At 38.8% G+C, this 21,065-nt stretch overlaps 1 protein-coding gene across 3 annotated transcripts in view; it reads right to left on the bottom strand.

The window, feature by feature from the left end:
• aff2 (AF4/FMR2 family, member 2) overlaps window positions 1–21,065 on the bottom strand; it is a 221,450-nt gene that overhangs the window by 72,584 nt on the left and 127,801 nt on the right. For all 3 annotated transcript variants that reach the window (XM_055016689.1, XM_055016690.1, XM_055016691.1), the window contains exons 7-9: window positions 19,549–19,585; window positions 17,428–17,488; window positions 11,185–11,239 (exon numbers count right to left, since the gene is read on the bottom strand). In XM_055016689.1, coding sequence (XP_054872664.1) covers window positions 11,185–11,239; window positions 17,428–17,488; window positions 19,549–19,585 — 153 coding nt within the window. The remainder of the gene's footprint in view (window positions 1–11,184; window positions 11,240–17,427; window positions 17,489–19,548; window positions 19,586–21,065) is intronic.

The following is a 21,065-nucleotide window of genomic DNA, read 5'->3' as shown; positions in this document are numbered from 1 at the left end:
CAATCATGTACAGCAGATAAGACACAAAATGAGCAAATGTTTTCCTTTCCCACATGCCAGCCAAGATATGAGACGTCTCTATTTACTCACCTGCCTTTAACTCCATGTAGTCACTCCTCTCCTTTCCATTTACTCAGTAACCTTGTGAACCCATCGATCGATACCTTTCCATACCTCACACATTCCTGTTTGCGGTAGTTTGTGCTGACTGTCTGGTTTGCTCTGACCCTTTGTTACATGTTATCACCGTTTCAAGGTTTATTAGTAGCCTTTGCACTTGGCTTTTTTTTCCCCTGGATGCATTTTGCTGCTTCTCTACGAAAAAAAAAGAAGAAGCTGGACACAAAGCACCGACTTGATTTGTAATGCACAGCCCATACCACTGGACATAATCTGAGCTCTGAGGTGCAGCACCTATCATTACCCTGAGAATAAACAAATGATGAGGTGTGTTTACTTCATCATAGCAGCCGACTGGCAAAACAGGTGATTATACAGACAGAAAGTGAGTGAAAAATACCATATCTAGCTAGAAATAAGCATAATTATTCCAAAAAATCTCCAGTTTGAGCTCCTTTAATCAAAGCTGTGCTCCATGCAGAGTTTTGACCCTTGTCCATTAGGCCTCGGCTTCTCTGCAAACACCCATTTTTTTTTAGATTTTCTTTATACACAATGCATTGCACATTTACACCAATGAAAACTGTGATTTGAGGTCACTCTAGAACTGCATGCTTCAGTTGGAGGGTGCTATTAAACTGGTAAAGGTCAGCACTGCTCACTTCAATACCACACTGCTGGCAGATGTAGAGTCAATATGCTTAAAGGTAACTCAAACACAGCTTTGCTTAGTTTCTCACTACAGTGCAATATTTGAGAATTTAATGTATTGTCTTCATAAAACACACAACAAATCAGATATGTCCATCATGCATTTACATCTGTTTTCTTGCTAGCAGTCCTCTTGCTGTGTTTTTTGATGAATTGACAATTGATCAGTAAAAGACTAATTTGTCATGTGTAGTTTTCTACATGTGAAAAATTGGCATTTTCCCATGACTCGTGTGGTTACTACAAAATGCAGGACATACTTCGAACTTGAAAACATCCGATCAATGCATTGTTTCTAATGAATTCATCCACCTAAAGTCATTCACTACTTCAAACCAAAGGATAAAATACAATGCTAGTTTAGGAATATTCTCATTCAAAAACATCAATTTCAACAAAGGAGTTTTCTTTTTATAATCTCGTGTTATCAAATGTGTCAGGCAGAAAACATCTGCAATCCAGTGGGCCTGTAGATGTAGACTCAGTATGCTTAAAGGGTACCTGAAGCACAGTTTTGCTTAAACTGTTTCTCACTACAGTGAATTATTTGAGCCATTAATGTATGTCTTCTTCACAAAACACACAACAAATCAAATCCTGCATGTACATCTGTTTTCTTGCTAGCAGTCCTTTTGCAGTTCACGCTAAAATACAAACAAAATTTGGAGTAATGCACAAAAACACTGCTTTGTGGCATTATTAGAGATCAAACGGTCCACAGTATAACTTTAACTATGCATTTTGTGATCCATCAAGAACACAGATATTATTCCAGAGCTTCTCACAGTGTTTTAAAGTGCTACTGAGTCCACTATTGTCAGAGGAGATTATTACATTTTATGAAGTATCAGTCCTTCTAAGCCTCGGGGTGCAGCGGTGCTACATCACATAGCAAAGGCTGCATATTTAATGAGAGGCTGTTTAAACACTCGTCTGCTCTGATTAGCCACAGCATTAAAAACAATGACAGGTGACTGGCTCACATGATGTCCTGCTGGTGAACCTGGTTACTGGCATTTATGTGGATGTTACTTTGACATGACAATATACCCGACCACACACCGAAAACTGTTCTGCAATGGAACAAGGAAGACAACAAAGAGCCCAAAATGTTAACCTCAAAACTCTGAAGATTCCAAGCTGAACAAGCCTCAGGTAGCACCAAAACATGCCCGATCACTGGAGGCCTCACCCTTCTCCCCACAGGACATAAAGGATCTGCTGCCAATGATTATATTCCAGACACCACAGGACACCTCTAGATATGCTGTGTCCATGTCCTGACAATTTAGATGTAGCATGAAGGTGACCTCAACAATATTTAGCAATATTTTTCATGTTGTGACTGATCAGAGTAGTCCGACAGTGAGATGAGATGTATTAGGATATATTGGATCTCCTAAACTTTTCTGTCTTTGACCCCCAAAACATCTGACACAACCATAATAATATTATTTTATACTAGTATTTGATATTGGTTAGTAGCAGAATACATCAATCAAAGCAATGTATACTACCTCTCAAAGGTTTGGGGTCACTTAGAAATGTCTTCATTTTTGAAAGAAAAGCAGATTTTTTCAGTGAAGATAACATTAATCAGAAATCCAGTCTAGACATTGTTAATGCAGTAAATGACTATTCTAGCTAGAAACGGCTGATTTCTAATGTAATATCTAGCTGATTTGCACAGACACTAGTGATGTCTGTAACAAGCTGCGTTTAACTACAATTTTTGCAAAGATTTTTGACTAAAATATTGAATTCCTATGTCCATCCATCCATCCATCCATCCATCCATCCATCTTCTACCGCTGGTCCGGGTCGGGTCGCGGGGGCAGCAGCTTTAGGAGGGAAGCCCAGACCTCCCTCTCCCCGGCCACATCATCTAGCTCCTCTCGGGAGACCCCAAGGCGTTCCCAGGCCAGCTGGGAGACATAGTCTCTCCAGCGTGTCCTGGGTCTTCCCCGGGGTCTCCTCCCAGTGGGACGTGCCCTAAACACCTCACCGGGGAGGCGTCCGGGGGGCATCCTAATTAGATGCCCGAGCCACCTCATCTGGCTCCTCTCTACGCGGAGGAGCAGCGGCTCTACTCTGAGATCCTCCCGGATGGCCGAGCTTCTCACCCTATCTCTAAGGGAGAGCCCAGCCACCCTGCGGAGGAAACTCATTTCAGCCGCTTGTACCCGCGATCTTGTTCTTTCGGTCACTACCCAAAGCTCGTGACCATAGGTGAGGGTAGGAACGTAGATCGTCCGGTAAATTGAGAGAATGAATTTCTATGTGTTTAAAAATTTTTTATTGGATTTCTGCAAATCATCTCACAACCCAAACTGATTTACCTCAGTAGGTAGAACAGTAGACGATGTTCACAGCACAGACTTTGATTTGTCGAGTTACTAAAAACAGACGTGTAATAAGTGTAACTGAGGTTTTGTTAGAAAATTTGTGTCATCTGTGCTTTTCTGGCTATGACAAATCAAACTTTCTGCTGTGGACATGGGCTGTTGATTGATTGAGCACAATGTATATCCACTTTACAATAGATAATAAAAGAATAAAAGGAAATGAGTTGGAGAACCACAATCACCTGACGATGTGTTAAATGAATGAAATTATTCCATCATAACACCAGCAATCACTGGTTTGATGCAGATTTTGCACCACTACTTCTCTAAAATTCCACCTTACGAAAAGCTTTAAATAAAAAATCTTAAATATGGCCACTGGATTCCATTAAGCTGCTCCAGTTTCAGGATCCTTGTATTTTTCAGGCTGGCTCACTGCCACAATGGCTTTAACAGAACAGAGCCACTGTTAATCTTAACACCTGTACTCTTCCTGCTGTAAATGACTATAGCGTGCATCAAACTGGAGTTAGTTTAAAGTTTGTGTTGACCAGATGGACTTCTATCATCAGTGGCTGTAATTAGATGAAGTTTGATGCACGCAAGCTTCCAATAAGCTTCCAAACGCAAAACCCTCGAGGCTATTATAATTATTTCCTTAAGACTGATGTCATCCATGGATTTATCTTAAAGCCACACAGTCTATCAGTACAACACCTCATAAAACCTGTGAATAGTTTTGCAGAACCACATCCACCCCCTTGTGCATTGGACATTTATTATTTTTTTTTTTTTACCAACTGTGCTTTTATATGAAGACAGAACTTTTAGCCTGACTTTGCTCAGACCAAGGTGATCTGTCATCGCGAGCTCGCGCCGAGAAAAAGAGAGAAATACAGGGAGATGGAGACAAAGGACAGTCCTGCAGCAGTAATTGGGTTGCTGTTTTTCTGTCAGTTTCTAAAGTCATTAGGAGCATCTCTCTCTCTCTGCTGCTATCACTCATTCCCTCTCCTCTCTCCTCCATCTCTCCTTCCTCTGCTCTTTCTTTCAATTCCCTCCTCTCCGCCGTCTCTTTTGCTCTGTGCCAAAAACATATTCATCATACTCCTCTGCTGCCCTCACAGCGTTGTGCCACAGCATACTAATGACGGTGTGCATCTGTGTGTGCATCTGTGTGTGCGTCTGTGTGTGTGTTACACGGAGACTATGTCAGCATGTGTTTATATTTATGTGTTTGCTGGCGTAAATGCTTGTGAGTATAAAGTCTGCGGCGGCACACTGTATGCTCTTGTATGTATATTTGGGTGCACGTGTGTAATACATGCGAGGCTGTGTGTTTTATTGTGAATGTGTGTGTGTGTGTTGTGTTTCACTTCGGGCTATAAAAGCTTGATAATACACCATGCACTCATTTGCTATAAGCCTGTTAACAGCATGCACAGAAAAATGCCACTGAATTCATCTCAGCCTCTCTCTCTCTCTCTGTCTTCTCTTTGGTCTCAGACTTCTTGTTTTCTCTCCATCTCTTTTCTCTTTATCTTCGCCTGCTGTCTCTGTTGTTATCAGCCTGTCTCGTCTGTTTTGGTCTTTCTCTCTCCATCAGTGTCCCACTAACTTATTCGCTTCTTTCCTTTCTTTCTTTCTTTCTTTCTCACTTCCCTCTCTGTTTATTTAAATCACCCTCCACGTCTGTCTTGCACTGAGATTGACGACGGGATAAAAATACACACAGAGGGAACGTGTGGTGGAGATTCAAAAGAATACTTCAACGTTTTTTTGGAGACACACTTATTCACAGTGAAAAGCAAAATACTTTCCCTAAGACTTAATCCTGCACCCTATAGCTTCCTCCTGGCATGTGCCAAATACGCTTTGTAATTTTATATAAAATTCTAGAACATATACAAAATTTATGTTATTTTGAACATGAAGGTGTCTACATAAATTTGTCCAATGCAACCTAATTCAATCATCGGGAAGCACATGAATGGCCATAAATCTCAGTATGTATTCCCTCACAATAAGCTGCACAAAGAAAATGAAAAAGCACCTGCACACTGCTATCATCCTGCTTCTTTTGGATTCTGCAATGACTTGACAATGTGTCACCCACACTTAGCGGCCCGAGGTGTGGCTGAAACGTTGCCAAGTCCGTAGAGCCACTAACAAAAGCTGTCATACCAGTCGGCAGTTAGCTTGTGGGCTACAGCAGCTAGCAGAGGAATGTTGCTCACCAAAATCAAAAATATACCTCTGCAGCTGACTTAGAAACACGTTGAAAGAAAAAAATGTGTGGATTTAGGGGGAGTTATGTACTGAAACTATGTTATTTATATTAATATAGTTATTAAAATTATCTGCAGGACAGTGACAGCATATGAAACTATTGGCACCACAAGACAAGACCATGCAGTAACCATGCAGTTCCATCAATGTCCACTTGAGGCTGGCTCCAAAAGTGAGTCAATCCCTATAGACTCCCATATTAAAATGTCCAGCTTTACAGCTGAAATAAATATGTGTACAGCCTTGTGCAAAAACAGCTTTTGGTCTCTACAGCTAATTTTCCCATTCAAGACAAATGCACAGGGTGTGAATTTTTACATAACTCAGCCATTTAAATCGTCTAAAGGCTTAAATTTATGCCTAGTTAAGAGCGCGGCCAATTTGAGTAAATGCTGGGTGCCCTCACAGGACAGTCTACAGGCCTCATCTCCATTCATGCTTCACATCTTTGCTCATTTTTAGATTAGCCAGAAGTCAGTGCCGTAGCTAGAGATGCTGCATGGAGCTGTGAGGTGGATGTATTCTGCAAAAATGTGGATCTAATTCTTCAAAGCCCTGAATATCTATATGTTTTATAATAATAATGTGTAAAATGACACTGTGTAGTATAGGGAGTTTCAGCTCATTATCCATGTGGTTCCATCTCGTGGTTTTTTAACCCTTAGATGCATAAATGGGTCAAAAATTACTCGGTGAGGTCGTTTTCTTACAATATCTATGTAATGAAAAGTTTTCATCATTTCATATTCCAGCTATTCCTCAAAAAACATGTTTTTGACATTATTCAGTTTAAAACTTTAAGTTACCTTTTATATTTTTAAAGAAATGGTTATATTTGTATTACTACCCCAAGCTCTTTATTACTGATAATATCATACAAGAGGTGATGCACAAATTTGGAGGTTGACATTCTTCTATTGCTGTTCCATGCAATATTCTTCTTTTTCAATCATCAAAATATTCAAAATCTGTTATAAAGCAAAAAATAAACATTTTTCAAACAAGAAATCATTCTTGTGTGGACAAAACTATAATACAAACAATAATACAAAGGATTATTCTTAACCAAAAAAAAAAAAAAAGGCAAAACCCCCCACATTGATTCTTATATGGGTCATTTTTGACCCACTTATGGAAGAGTGTAGGGTCTAATCACTCACGCATCTAAAAGTTAAGACAGATGGGGCCAGCCAGTTACCCAAAATCACATTTCATTGGCCAAATAGATGAAGATCAGACTTCAAAAATAGTGTAATACTTTACAGGAAGTAATAAACAATATATGTTAACATAAAATAGTGATTAATGCAGCAGTTTTTATGTCACAGTGTTTTTAAGGTGGGATAAATGCTCTGAAATCCAACAGGAAACAAAGCAAGACAAAAAATTAAGGTATATTTTGAAGCAGAAAAGTGAGATATAGACAAAGAAGAAAAAATAATTGTACACATCCTATTTCATCCTGTCTATTTTTCCAATGCCAATAGTAATCATATATGAGCCCTATGATTAGGGAAGCCACTTGTGCTACAATTCTGAATGCATACTAACTATCTGTAATTAACAGGTCTACTTTCAACATAATTATAATAACTAAAAGCACTATAAATGACCTGCCATCATTTATAATTACAATATCTACCATCGTGGCAATTATACAATCAGAAGGCCAGTTAAAAGAGGATGAGAGGAATGGGTATCTTTTCATTAACAGAAAATATCTCTCAGACTCTTTGATGAGCGCTGGTATCCTTCTGCACAGTGGGGGAGGGGGCAGCGACGAGACCCCCACCGACCGCTTTGAACTCATCTCTGGCATCATTAGTGCGCGATGACAGTGATTAGAGCAGAAAGGGCCACCATGCCAATTTTCATGCTGGAAAACAAGACAGGAAGAGCAGGACAACTGCACGGCTCATATGCAAAGTGCCCCAGAGTGACAATCCCAACCCCTTTAGTCGGTGGACACTGCCTAACACGCTGCTGCACCCCCACCTCTCTCTGAATAAACAACAGCAGGAGGAATCGCCGCTCCAAGGTTTGCAAACATCACACAAGTGATGGAGCAGCTATGGCATTTCAAAGTTTGAGTTTTTTTAGCCGCAAAATTAGCATGCAGAGCCTGGAGTGACTGAATGGCTTAAGTGTATTTAACCGTAATAAAGTGATCAAATGAAACAGCTGTTATAAAATAATGCATTAAAGCAGTATTTAGATGATGTATTATAAAACCTAATGTTAAAAAACACATCATTACATTTCCTAAATCTGCCTTCAAATAACTAGTCAAGGATTCCTGTAAAAGTATTCAAAGGTTTTGAATTTCTTCTTTGTTTGAATGCTTAAAGACATTACATCTGACTTTTCTACACATCTGTGATCGCTTTTTATTGAAAACAATCTTCCATTTATGAGCTCTCCTGGAGCTTTCACACAAGTGGCATGATCTTCATCCCAAGATGGAGTTACAATAGTAATATTAAGGAAATGAAATGCTCACAGAAAATGCAAAATTCTATGCTAACTGAGCAGCTTATCACCATGTGATCTGACTGAAAGCTCCAGAAAGGCTTCCAAATGGACAAAACAAGGATCAAAACCTTTCTTTACATTTTTTTTAACTTTTTAATGCATTATTTTTGTTGAAGCTACATTAAAACAATTACTATTACTCCGCCAAGGAACACGGTGGAGTTATGTGACGATCGGCGTACGTTTGTCCATCTGTTTGTCTCTCTGTTTGCAACATTACTCAAAGATGGAATAACAGATTTAGATGACATTTTCAGGGAAGGTCAGAAATGACACAAGGATCAACTGAATAGATTTTGGCAGTGATGCGGCTTATAGTCTGGATCCATGAATTTGTTAAAGATTTCTGTATCATTGCACGGCATCACTGTAACCATGACAACAAGTGAACACTACATCAGCTGCCTGCTGACGATCACATGATTATGATCCTACTACAAATCCACCACTGAGGACTTATCAGGACTTATCCGTCAGAAATGATACAACGAACAATTGATTAAATTGTGGGGGTGTTTCCGAATCCAATCAATTCCCACCACCCGCTACATATTTAGGTCACATGATTCGGTATCCATACATAACGTACACATGCATAACACACGCCTGTGCTCAGCGCAAGGTCATTCTGTTTGTGGGTACATCTATATTAAATGGACATGTTCTATGTTGCCGTGATTTCTGATCATCATTAACTAATAAACAAATGCTGCATTTCTTAAAAAAAAAAGCTACATTTCTACAAAAATATGCTGCAATTCTGACAATGACATATGGGGGAATGAACAGCCTTGGAGGAGTACTGTGCTCTCTGAGTGTTTTTCTTGTTATTTATTATTATTATTATTACATAGTTTTTGTTTACATTAATATTACTATTTTATTATGTTGCTCTTATTATGTATCATTTTCTGAATAAGTAAATGTACCCTATAAATAGATCATGATAAATTTGCTTTAAAATATCAGCTCATTTGACATCAATGCTGCAAATACCTACTAGCAGCCCTGCTTTTGGTCACTGTGCCTTTTGTGGCACTGCTCGGCAGGTTTAAGAATTACAGTCAAGAGGAACAAAAACTCAACAGCTCAATCCTTTCTGAGTGGACACAGTTAATGTGTGAACTACAGTCAGGGGAAACCTAGCTTCTCTTAATAAGCCATAAGCTCCTCTTAAAACAGGCTAATTTTGCCATACATCTTTGTTTTTCAGTATCTTCACCGTCATGAATCATGTTAGACTAATACTGATGGATGACTGATGATGGCAATTCATCACTAATTCACGTTAAAATCATAATGTGTGCTTTTCTTGCCATCGTCATCAAAGCATGGTGGTGCAACTTTGCATATCAAAACAGAAAAACAACATGGAGCTGAATGCAGACAGCATTGGTTACTTTTCTTCTGTTTATTTATTTATTGTTGTCAATAGGAATAATGATAAATAAAAGGTAAATTAGGTGTTTTATAAACGCTGTATATGTAATTTCAGAACACGGAAGTGAAATTGGTCTCAACAGAAAACATATACTCATGTTCAGTTCCTTGCAGGTTTATTTTTTTCATTCTACCACTTGTGTCATCAGAAATGTGACTTGAAAGCTGCTTCTATTGTCAAATGTAGCCAGAGCAAACCCACCACACTGAAAATGTCAAACGTTGCCAAGGATTTGAATTGTGTCGTAAGGAAGCCCCGTTTTTGTTTTGTTTTCTTCTCAGTGAATTCCATCTTAACCACAGTGATTGTCTTTCTGCATGAAAATGTTCCATCACAATAGTTTCTATCATTACTATTTTAAGGAAACACCAAAGCCGCATCCTTTGCTAAACTCACAATGACTGTGATTGGTTTAAAGAAATACAAACAAGCCAAAGCGTTTTTTTTTCTCCTATAGCAGAAGGAAACTTTGGTGTAGCCAGATACTAATGTTCTACAGTATCGACAGGTTAACCAAGACCAAGACTATAACTCAGTGGTCATATTTAGCTTGCTGCTTAACACCATTTAGTCTAAATAATAGACAGTTTTTTGAAAAAACCTTAAACACAAGGGTTTCAGATTTATCCTGTGCCACTCAACAAGTCAATAAACAAATCAGAATGAATATTTTGGAACAAATGAGTCAAACTGTGACCTAGAAAAGAGTCATTATGGCCACCCTTACACAGTAATGATGTACAGTTCCTCTGTCAAAAAACCCTGATCTACCACTTGATTACTACAAAGCAGGATCTACACTTTAGCCTGCTGCCGTCTCTACAAGACTCAGGCAGTTCAAAAGGCAGACCTTTTTCCTACAACATTTATACAATAAAACTTGAGCTTTTACATCCTAAACCTTTTACAACTCCAGTACAAACATTTAACTGGAAGGTTGTTTTAAAGTGCTTTGCTTTTTACCAGGCCATGATAGTTTGTTACTGCAGTGATTTAGGCAACTTCCTATTAGATTTGACTTAACAACATTTAATCGCAAATAGTCTTCCTCAGCTGTCTGTAGACCGATGTAGGATCCGAGAAGCATAGAAGAAAAAGAAGTTCTGCAGATTATTGACCGCCAACACCATTAAATATATACATGTATGGATGGACAGTATTCTTTACACATAGTTACCTGTTAACCCATTAATTCGCTGCAGAAGGACAGTACTCTGAACACTGTTTAGCTGAGTTTTGGACATGAACTAACTGGTTTATCTCACTATCAGTCAACCTATTAATAACTGAGGTTCCTTGAAGTCTTCGGAATTAAGGTACTGACTATTACCTGTAATGTTTCAGAATAATCCTGGACTACCTACTGTCACCTACTGTGAACTATCGAAAACGACATTGCATTCATTTACTGTCTATTATTGCAATACTTATATAAAATACACACAATGCAGGTATTGACCCTTGACCTCTATGACGTCACAAATGTTAGTGATGTGCTTTTTTTGCACTAAAAAATGAAAGCTAATATTGTAATTATTGGTAAGAATCAAGTCAATCCTACTAAAACAAGTTTTTTTTCTAATAAACAAGCATTTTGTGAAATTTTTACAACAACCGCTTGTAAATGTCATGCCAGTTGAGTGTTAAGCAATGTATGTTAGTGGATGAATCACCGACTGGTGGAGGACAAGTGAGCGAGGGATGATGTGCAGTAATTGAATAAATGGACTTGTGGTGGGAGCTCACCTGTTGTTCGGCCTCTTCCTCATCGCTGCTGATCTTCAGGTCATCCTCCAACATTCTGCACAGAGACAAAGGGACACGTGTTATTGCAGCCGTGACCTCCTGTCTGCCTGCATTAGGTGGGATACGGCAAGTCGTGATCTGCAATTCCCTTTGAAGAACCTTTCTGGTGAACGGATTAATTACAGAGCCAAAGTGGAGCTGGTGGTTCATGTTGAGGGAAAGAGGAAACAGACATTCACGACTAAAAAACCCACCAGATGTTTCAGCTCTGAGAGCTCGAAAAGAAAAGCCAGATTGTTATTTCACCTGGAAACTTTCTGTCTGACAACTGCTGACCTACAGCCAAGAATTCCTTGGAAACAAGGGGGACGTGCATGGCTGAGATCGGCCCTTCATCTGGGTTGCGCATTGATGTTTAAAGAGGCTTCTAATTGGAAAAAGAACCAGGTCATTGTCCCGCTTCTTCTACTTGTTCTGTTTGTTTTACTCTCCCAATGCTAGGCATCAAATTCCAACAATATAGATATATGCATGCTATGAAAAAGATATACAAGGCAGAGTCGATAACATGACCTCCCTCAAAGCATCACCTGCTCCTTACCACACAAATTATTCAGTATTTATGTGCTGTGCATTGGCAAGTTCCCATGTTTTATTGCTTTATATAAACCCTCCACACAAACTACTGTTATTTTAAGCTGGCACTGCTATTGTTATGACAGGAGAATCCCCTAAAGGGATTTTTACTGCCTCACGAACCACTCTTGTCAGTGCTTGCACCACTAAAAAACACTCCCCAGTGTTGTGGTGTTTTCAGATGGGGCCGTACGAGTCGTGAATAACTGAAGCACAATAAGAAAAAGCTTTGCAGATAAGGGGCACAGTGCAGCACACGGCGGTGATAGATATGTTTGAATGAATGAATAATGGATTCATACTTTATTTCATAAGAAGGGACAGATGGAGAGAGGGAGATAGTGAGTGAGATGGAGATGATAATGACGGGGAAGTGAAGGGGAGCGAGTGGCAGGGGGGATAGAAAGAGAGAGGGAGGTGGAGGCTGAACAGAGAGAGAGAGGCCTGGGAGCATGGCAGGAAAATGAATAAAAAGCACAAGAGAGAATAAGCGTCTATGAGGACAGACGCAGTCAGATATAAATGTGTTATGGACTAAAGCATCCATGACACGCAGGGCTTAGAAAGCAGAACATCACATTTCTACTAGGTGCGGATGCCCTTAATTGCCTTTATAAAATGGAGTCTTTTTATTGCGAAAAGTAAAGCGCTGCTAGAGCTTCATTACTTGTGGAAGTTTGTCTGAGAGGATTTTCATATTTTCCAAAGCCAAATCAAAGCCTTGCTCAGTTAATGACTAATTGCTCAACACTCGGCAGTGGAGAATTTCAGATGCACATCTACTCAGACTGCAAAACAAAATGTACCCATGAAGTGATTGGCTCGTCTGAAGCCGAACAAGCAGCTCATAGCTTTCATTTCTGTCAGTCCTGCTTCTTCCTGCTCATTCTCTTGCTGTGGTTTGCATGGAGGTCTGTATTATCCTGCAATTTACACATTATTTTTACTTCAGTTTGGTGCTAAGGGACTGTTGCTATACTCAATGACTGCAGGTTCACCTTGGACTTCCTTTAAAGGCTTATAAAGTTCTGTAGTTGGAACCAATAATATAATAATAATATATATATATAGTATATACATATATCATGTCTGTGCCAGATGGGTCTTCTAGGAAATACACTGATCAGCCACAACAATAAAACCACTGACAGGTGAAGAGAATGATATTGATCACCTTGTTAAAATGCAATGTTCTGTTGGGAAACTGTAAGTGCTGACATTTCAGTGGATGTTACTGTACCGACGAATTGTTGCAGACCTAGCACACCCCATTGTGGAGACTAACCAAGTAACCACAAAAACTGCTCAGGAGCTAAAAACTACAACATACAGCATAAGATATTGACCCAACTGCGGATCTACAGGATGTGCCAGAAGAAACCAAACTCTCAGAAGCCCCAACATGCAACCAAAAAGACCCAAAGGATCTGCAATGCCTATGGTCCAATCAGTTTGAGCTGTTTTGGCGCCATAAGGGAGACCTACACAATATTAAGCATTAGGTGTTTCAATGCCGTGGCTCATCGACATGATCTGATCAATATGTTGGGGTCTCACTACTCTGATTAGCCTAGAATCTTGCTGCAAGAGGTAGCTGTTTTTAGCAAAATGATTGTGATAAACCCACTACCTTCCTAATATCAGATAGCAACAACAGCAGACAGACAAATTAGCAACTAGCTGCTGAAGCTAGTGAAGTAATTAGCAGCTACAGAGCCAAACATGTCTGTCAGGAGTTGGTAAAGTCCAAAACAGTGTGAAAAGTGGAGTAAAAATCAGACACTGTAAATAGGCATGGTATGTTATATGTCTATGTCGAATTTACATCTTGTTGTGTTGTTCCAAGTGAGAAAAATGCTGAAACAACAACAAAATAAAACTTTAGCAACCAAGTTCTTGCATCATCTGACCACCTTATGAATGATATTAAAGGTGGAGAAGCGGCAGAAGGCCAGTGCAGTAAAACACTGTAGCTGTAGTCCAACAAGATGATGTCCATCATACACAAGTTTAACAGTTGTTTCGCAAACTGAGACCTTTGGGTTGCTTTTACCCACTTCTGGGTCAAGAGTATTGAACAGCAATCTTCATGTCCTGAACAACACAGGGAACTTAACCACGGTATTGTTTGTGTCTTTCTCTGCATATTGTCCACCACAGTACAGGGCTCTACCTCTGCATATTGCTTTAGCAGCTGAACCAATGTGGGAACCAAATCCAGCACTACGTAAGTTTGAGCCCTTTGTGTTAATAAAAGCAGACGTTTTCTGGGTTTCTGAGCCAGCAACACATAAAAGCTGGCTTCACTCTGGGAGAGTTTTACTCACTTCTTCCACTCTGCTACATACATGCAGATGTCTGAGCATCATATGATTGGATCAGATACAATATGCTCTTTACTCATTGCTCTAATGAAGGAAAACATAAACAGCTCAATTCTCTCGGATTTATTTGTACTGAATTAAGGTGCAGAGCCAGTTTGAGAGGAATTACTGTTGGATGAGTTTTCTGTAATGCCAGACATCGTAAATATTCAGCAAAGAATATAGCAATTAGCCTAAATAGCTCAATTACTCTTGAATAAGATGAAGTAGGCCTATTCATTATCTAGAACATTTTATGCTTTTGAGCGTCACAATAAAAAAACAGAGAAGAGCCTAATGGCTGCAGTAAACAAGGCATTGTTTTAACCAATAACAATTATTTCACCCTAATAAACAAAGCAGCATTTATGTTTGAATAACCTACAAGATGGGGAAAAAAATTACACCTCGGGGCATACATTGGTAATCAACAGAAATAGGCTTATCAGCTTCACAAGCAAAATAGTGTAACAAGCCACAAAAACCACAACAGCTCCGGCACACACCATCCTAACAGAGATATAATTAACTATTTAGTTACATACCCAGAGTGGTGGAAATTAGACTTTATACGCCAACCTGGAACTTTCATCAAACTATCCAACTGAATTACTCCAAAGACCATAATGACTTTTTCTTAACTTGCAGGATTTTTGCATCATCTTCTGGCATCGAGTCTCTTTTAAATTTTAAACATATACTGTAAGCTCACCACACATTCTCTTCCCTTTTTTTAAATTGGCTTATTGATAAAATGCATACATAAAGCATTAAACATAGCACTTGAAAACCCTCATTAGATATGTTGTACCAGAAGTGGTGAGAGCTAAAGAAATTAAACAAGAAGAAGCACAGCAATGGTTGCTTTCCTGCCATGTTTTGCTACGGTGATGTCAAAAGTCCCCATTTTGGGTTTATATTATTCTGATACCACAAATAGAGGCAAGTCTTTAGTTTGGGTTTATTTTTCTTTCTTTCAAAGCCTAAGCAACTTTGTTCTGAAAAAAATTACTGTTTGCTAACCGTTGCTATTCTGTTTGCTAATTTTATTGCTATGCCTACTAAGCTACACACAGCACATTTCAGTGGTACAGTGACTTGCCATGAAAAAATATTTTGGCAACAATAACAAAAGAGCAGGTGTTAACTGTGGCTGAAATAAGACCTCTGCTCAACTCATTTGTGTGTCTTGTAACTTGTTTATAAATGGTAATACCGCAAAAGGGATTTACATGCTTTAAATAGCTACATATGGAATATTGTGCTAAAAGTGTGAGTCTAAAGCAACACAACCCTGGCAAAAACAACAACAACAAAAATCATCACTGACCTGCTGAGGATTCATTTAGGAGATGCAGAATCAGCATTGCTCTTGAACTGCAGAGTAGACCTAGTTAGGTCTACTCTTATTTGTATATTAAAGAAAAATGTATGCTAACATTATCATTTTGTTCTAATACAACTATCTGTCACTGTTGAGATTACATATTTGTTATCTTCAAATAATACTGTATGTTTAGTGCTCACGGAGGAAAGGTTTATAACATAAAGACTATCCAGTGTGTTTGCCAAACATATTGTTATATTTGATGCGAGTTTTGGATGACTTTGATTGGGGTTACTGAAATGTAAACTTCCCTAAATCTAAATCAAGCTAAGTGCAGAACAGAGTCTCTAATGTTAACTTGTAGTCTGCTAAAACAACAAAATAACAAAGTGTGACTTTGTTTCAGGTAACCATAACATCTAACTATAGAGAGTAAATAAAATATATGGACTACTGTTGGAATTTGGCCCTTGCCATTTTTGTCTTTTAAAAACAGAATGAGGGACGGACATGACAGACACTACACACATCGATAAGGTAGCCCTTCTCTAAAACACACCTTTAAGTTGCTTTATTGTCTATTTTCCTTTAAAGAAGAAGATAATAAACAATATTAACACCATGCTGTATTTAAGGAGACTTGAAACTAGCAATTGAGCTAAAAAAAAAAAAAAGATGAGGAAAATGTTTACTAAGGTGATAAATCAAGTGAGAAGGAAGGTCATTTTCTGATAGACTTCTATACAATCTAGCTTCTTTTTGCTGCTAGAGGAGTCGCCCCCTGCTGGCTGTTAGAAAGAATGCATGTTTACGGTACTTCCGCATTGGCTTCACTTTCAGACCCGGAGGCTATGCTCAGTCTTTTGTTTACAGTCTATTTCTGTCCTTGGCAAAAAGTCAAAGTCAAAGTCAGCTTTATTGTCAATTCTTCAATATCTACATGACATACCAAGAATTAATAAATAAAAGACATTACTGCGCTTGTATTGCAGAGTCGACCTAGTTCATTCTAATAATTGAAGATCTGTAACAGCTTACATGCATGTTGGCATTTTCAAAGTATATGTATAACTTTCAACATCACTAGAGAAAGAGCTTTTAGGATGAGGACTAGCTAATATATCTGGAAAACATATTGCTATCTTAGATATGAGTTCATGGTTAACTGGGGATGCTGAAATGTAAATATGCCTTAATCCAAACCAAGCAAAGAACAGAAAATCAGTGCTAATGTTAGCCTTTAATCTCATATAGCAGAATTCAGGAGCAGTTCCCACGCAGTGAGTTGTGCCCTTTTTTTTTTTTTGCATAACTCAAACCTGTAAGCACTTAGAATGCGGTAAGCCTCTGACATGCTTCTTGGTTTTGGAAGTAATGCTGGGTTCGGTTACTATTACAGGTAGCAAGCTGGTTAGTCAGTCACACTAATGTTTGCAACTTACATTACAACAGAAACACAGTCTGTTTAATCCTTCCTTTCACTTCTGCACTCATGTTTTTAATTTTGCAAAAGCTGAAGTCCTGCTGCACCTAGTTACGGTACAATTCCTGCTCAAGGTGTTGACAATTTCTAAAACAGAATCCTTAAACTTGTTGTGGTCACGCACACAGACAAGTCAGGGTCATGATTTACAAGCCAGCATTTCTGTGCAGGTCTGTGAGTGATGTGGAAGTGGGCTGCAGCCAGAGATGTTGCAATATGCTCCTGGCTCACGTTAAATTAATGTAGCTGCACTTTCCCGCTCTGATCCACACAATCTTTTTTTTCCCCTCCTACCACCAGTGAATTTCATCCAAGAGTCAAGTTTAATTTTACCTTGAGGCAAAAGCAGCAGCAGCGGGTCAGAAATTCTCACTTTGGATGTGTGTTTGTAAGCGTTTGTGTGCGTGTCAGAGAAAGAAAAGAGAAATACTCACGACTTCTGCGGTGCTGTTGGTGGTTTAGCAGCAGGCTTGTTAGCTGATACAGTACATCGCTCTGCAACACAACAGAGGACATTCAATCACTGTTTTGCATGTGCTGCAGTTCGTGTTTGTGTGTTGATTAGCATTTGACAAGAAGCCAAACTCAACAACACTGTAGTCTTGTAGTATTGTCACACTGGAAAATGTGACATCCTGCTCTGGTGCCGTTTAATTAATGCGCGTGTGTTTTTCCTTTGCTTGGGTAACAGGGATTTGGGCAAAAACACTATGTAATATTGCAATAAAATTCAAACTGAAATACACTGTCAAAAAGTTGAGGAGATGATTCATTGTCTTAATGAATAAACAGATTTTGAGAACAGAACCCTTTGGCTGTATTTTATATTCTAGTCAGTCGTATGACTTCTTTTCATACCGGAGAGAAAAACCTGCCAGTGGGGAAATATTTCAGCTTTATATACACCACAAACACCTCAAAACTCTACAAGCTGGGTTTAACAAAGAGCAACAGCTTCAGAAGAGCTGTTGATCTGATACCAAGGCTGGGACTCAGAACTGCTGCAGTGTACCACATGTAGTAGTGGCAGATATACAGAGCCTATAAAAAAGTATTCACCCCTCTTGAAGGTTTTCTCCTTTATCTGCTTTTCAACATTGAACTGTGGTCAATTATATTTGGCTTTTTTTGAGAAGAATTTCCAAAAAGAGTCTTTCATGTCAAAGTAAAAATTCTTCAAAGTAATGTCATTTAATTAAAACATGTAAAATAAGTCTTAGCGTAAATATTCACCCCATTTAAAGGGATTCACCTAATTCAACAAAGGTGCAGCCAGTTGGTGCTAGCCATCACCTAGTTAGTAAAATGAAGATTATCTGAGTGCAGTGAATGTATCTGAGTGATTGTAGTATAAAGACACTTGTATCTGGAATGTCCAGTCACTGCTTAGTCAGTACTCCTGGGTATAACTACACCATGAAGACAAAAGAACACTCCAAGCAACTTTGTGAAAAGGTTATTGAAAAGCATGGATGAATATAAGAAAATGTCCAAATCATTGAACATTCCTTGATGTACAGTTAAATACAACATTAAGAAATGGAAAGAAGCACATGCATAAATCTGCATAGAGTAGGCCGTCCTCTAAAACTGAGTGACTGTGAAAGTAAGAGGCCACCAAGACATCTATGAGTCCTCTGAAGGAGTTGCAAGTTTCAGCAGCTGAGATGGGAGAGAATGTGCAGCAACTGTTGCCTGTTCTTCACCAGCCAAACCTTAAAAAACTCATCTCTAATCTAGACTACAGTTCACCAAAGGCATATGGGAGACTCTGATATGCAAGACTGATTAACACCTATCCACACAGGTCAATGGTGCATGTGCTGAACATTGATTTAAAGAAGGTAAGCACTTATGCAATCATTTGTTTTACCTTTAATATTTTCAAGTAACTGGTTCTGACGTGTGATATTTATCTCGATACATTATCTGGATAATGATCTAGATCTGCTCAATGGGCCTTTGCATTAACACCTGGTATTAATTAGTGTTTTCATTATCTCTAATCTGCCTGCGATGTGATCAGATCTAAAGATGTAAATTAGTGAGGTGGACTGCAAGCAATGCCATTAACATGTTTCATTCGTTTTAAATACTTTTTTCGACCTGCACTAAAAGATTTTCAGAACCCCAAAGGATTGTATGCTAAATGGGATCTAACTCAAAGAAGCATATTCCTGTTGGGTTATTTTGTCTTTAAACTGTTTATGATTAAATTTTCAACAGGAACTACTTCAGAATGATATAAAATGCTATTCCAAAATTGGATATGCTGTGACAGAACATTTTATCCAGATTTCCCACTTCTGTCTTGAAGCACCTGCTAAACACTATGAGCTCCACTCACCACTTAATCATGTTTGTTTGATTACTTGTTCAGATGAGCACAGAAAGATAAAAGCAGAGGTTTCCAGACTACCCTCGTCCTGTGGCTATGAATTCATTTGAACATCAGCTGCGTTCTCACATTTCTTCTGGGTGGTTTTGCCTTTACGGCCTCAGCAGCGTTAATTATCATAGAGCTTGTATGAGAGTGTTTACGCTGGGAAACTTACTCTGGGTGTTGTAGCCTGAGGTCACATGCTGTGACTCCTAGAGAGAGGGAGAGAAAGCCAGAGGGAGATGAGTTGAATGAATAAACCAACAGATGTCATTATTGATTTCACAGCCGTACAAGGATGCCATTACACAGAATTCAGATCTTCTCATCTCCCCGTGTCGGCGCTCCACCTCATTCTTAAAACTCACTGGCAGGATTAGTGCGACGCTGGGGGCTGAAAGCGCTGCAACAGTTCTTCCTAAATCATTAACTACTGGGTCACAATTACTGCCTCTGTGTTTACGTCGCTATTCCTTTTGACATCACCACCAATCAGGCGTTTTGCATATTAAAAGCGATTCATAAAAGCACATGGCAGTGGGAGAGAAATCACCTGCTGTTTCAGTCAGAATATTACTGGCACTTGTGGGATAAATGCTGAATATAGCATTTCAGATGGTTTTAATGTGGCAGTTCTTCCCACTATTTACATTACAAGCTGTTATAAAATCTTTTTCTTTTGTAGTAGCAGCAGGTGAAGCTTCTGAAATCTACCTTCTGAGTTCTTTAGCTCCTGCTTTCATTTTTTTCTCAGTTGTTTCTGAACTTCACTTCTCATTCACACAAACAGAGTGAGTGATAATATAATGCAATTTCCTTGAAGGTTCTTTAAGCGTCATCCTTTTCTTCAAATGTTAAGAAGTGGTTGTTATCACACAACCACTTATTTTCAGTTTTTTGTGAACAGGAAATCCTTTGAATGCCACATTAGCCAAATACCAAATGTTTAAAGCAGAAAACTAATGATAGCCTTGAAGTGGATCAAACAATGTTGGTGAAGACTGAAGAGTCAAACATTAGAACAACTTTCAAATAAGATACCATTTCCACTCTAGGCTTTACAATGGCTACAATTTCACACATCACCAATTTATTCCAGAGGAAAAGCCACAACTTGAAGGCATTATGAAAATCTGCACAATTTGTCTCATTTAAAGCATGAATTTGTACTGATCAGTGGTAAGCCAGCTTTCTCTCCCAAACATCAACTTCCTGAACAGTTAAACTGCTTTCACAGTTGTTTTCCAGTGTAATACGAATGTGTTTCAAAGAAATATATCTTTGCCGCTTACTTTATTCCGTACTCTCTCTTCTTTTCAGCCAACCAACCATATGTCAGGGTGTAACTCATCACCCTCGTATTCAAGAATATAAAGAAGCTTCAAACATTTTGCATTTTAACCAAGTAGCCAACCATGTATTTTTCTAAACCTAACCAAGAAATGTTGGTGCCCAAACTTAACCAACCTCCTAATAATTTAGTTTCTGTTGTGCCAGTTTGATTTTGTCCAAAACCCAACCAGTTTGGGTGCCTAAACCCAAAACAAAACATTGAGTGAAAACAAACTCAGTCCCACACAGGATGTTAACTGCAGTCCCCTTGCTGCTTTAAACTGAACTCCTTTACTATGATGTTACAGTCTTAACTTTTAACAAGGAAATCTGTTTCTTTTAACATATAATTAAGAATGC

This window comes from Amphiprion ocellaris, chromosome 13 (assembly GCF_022539595.1).
Source record: "Amphiprion ocellaris isolate individual 3 ecotype Okinawa chromosome 13, ASM2253959v1, whole genome shotgun sequence".
NCBI classification, from domain to species: Eukaryota; Metazoa; Chordata; class Actinopteri; family Pomacentridae; genus Amphiprion; species Amphiprion ocellaris.
The sequence above is the reverse complement of the archived record's forward strand: the minus strand, read 5'-3'. Positions and strand labels throughout refer to the sequence as shown.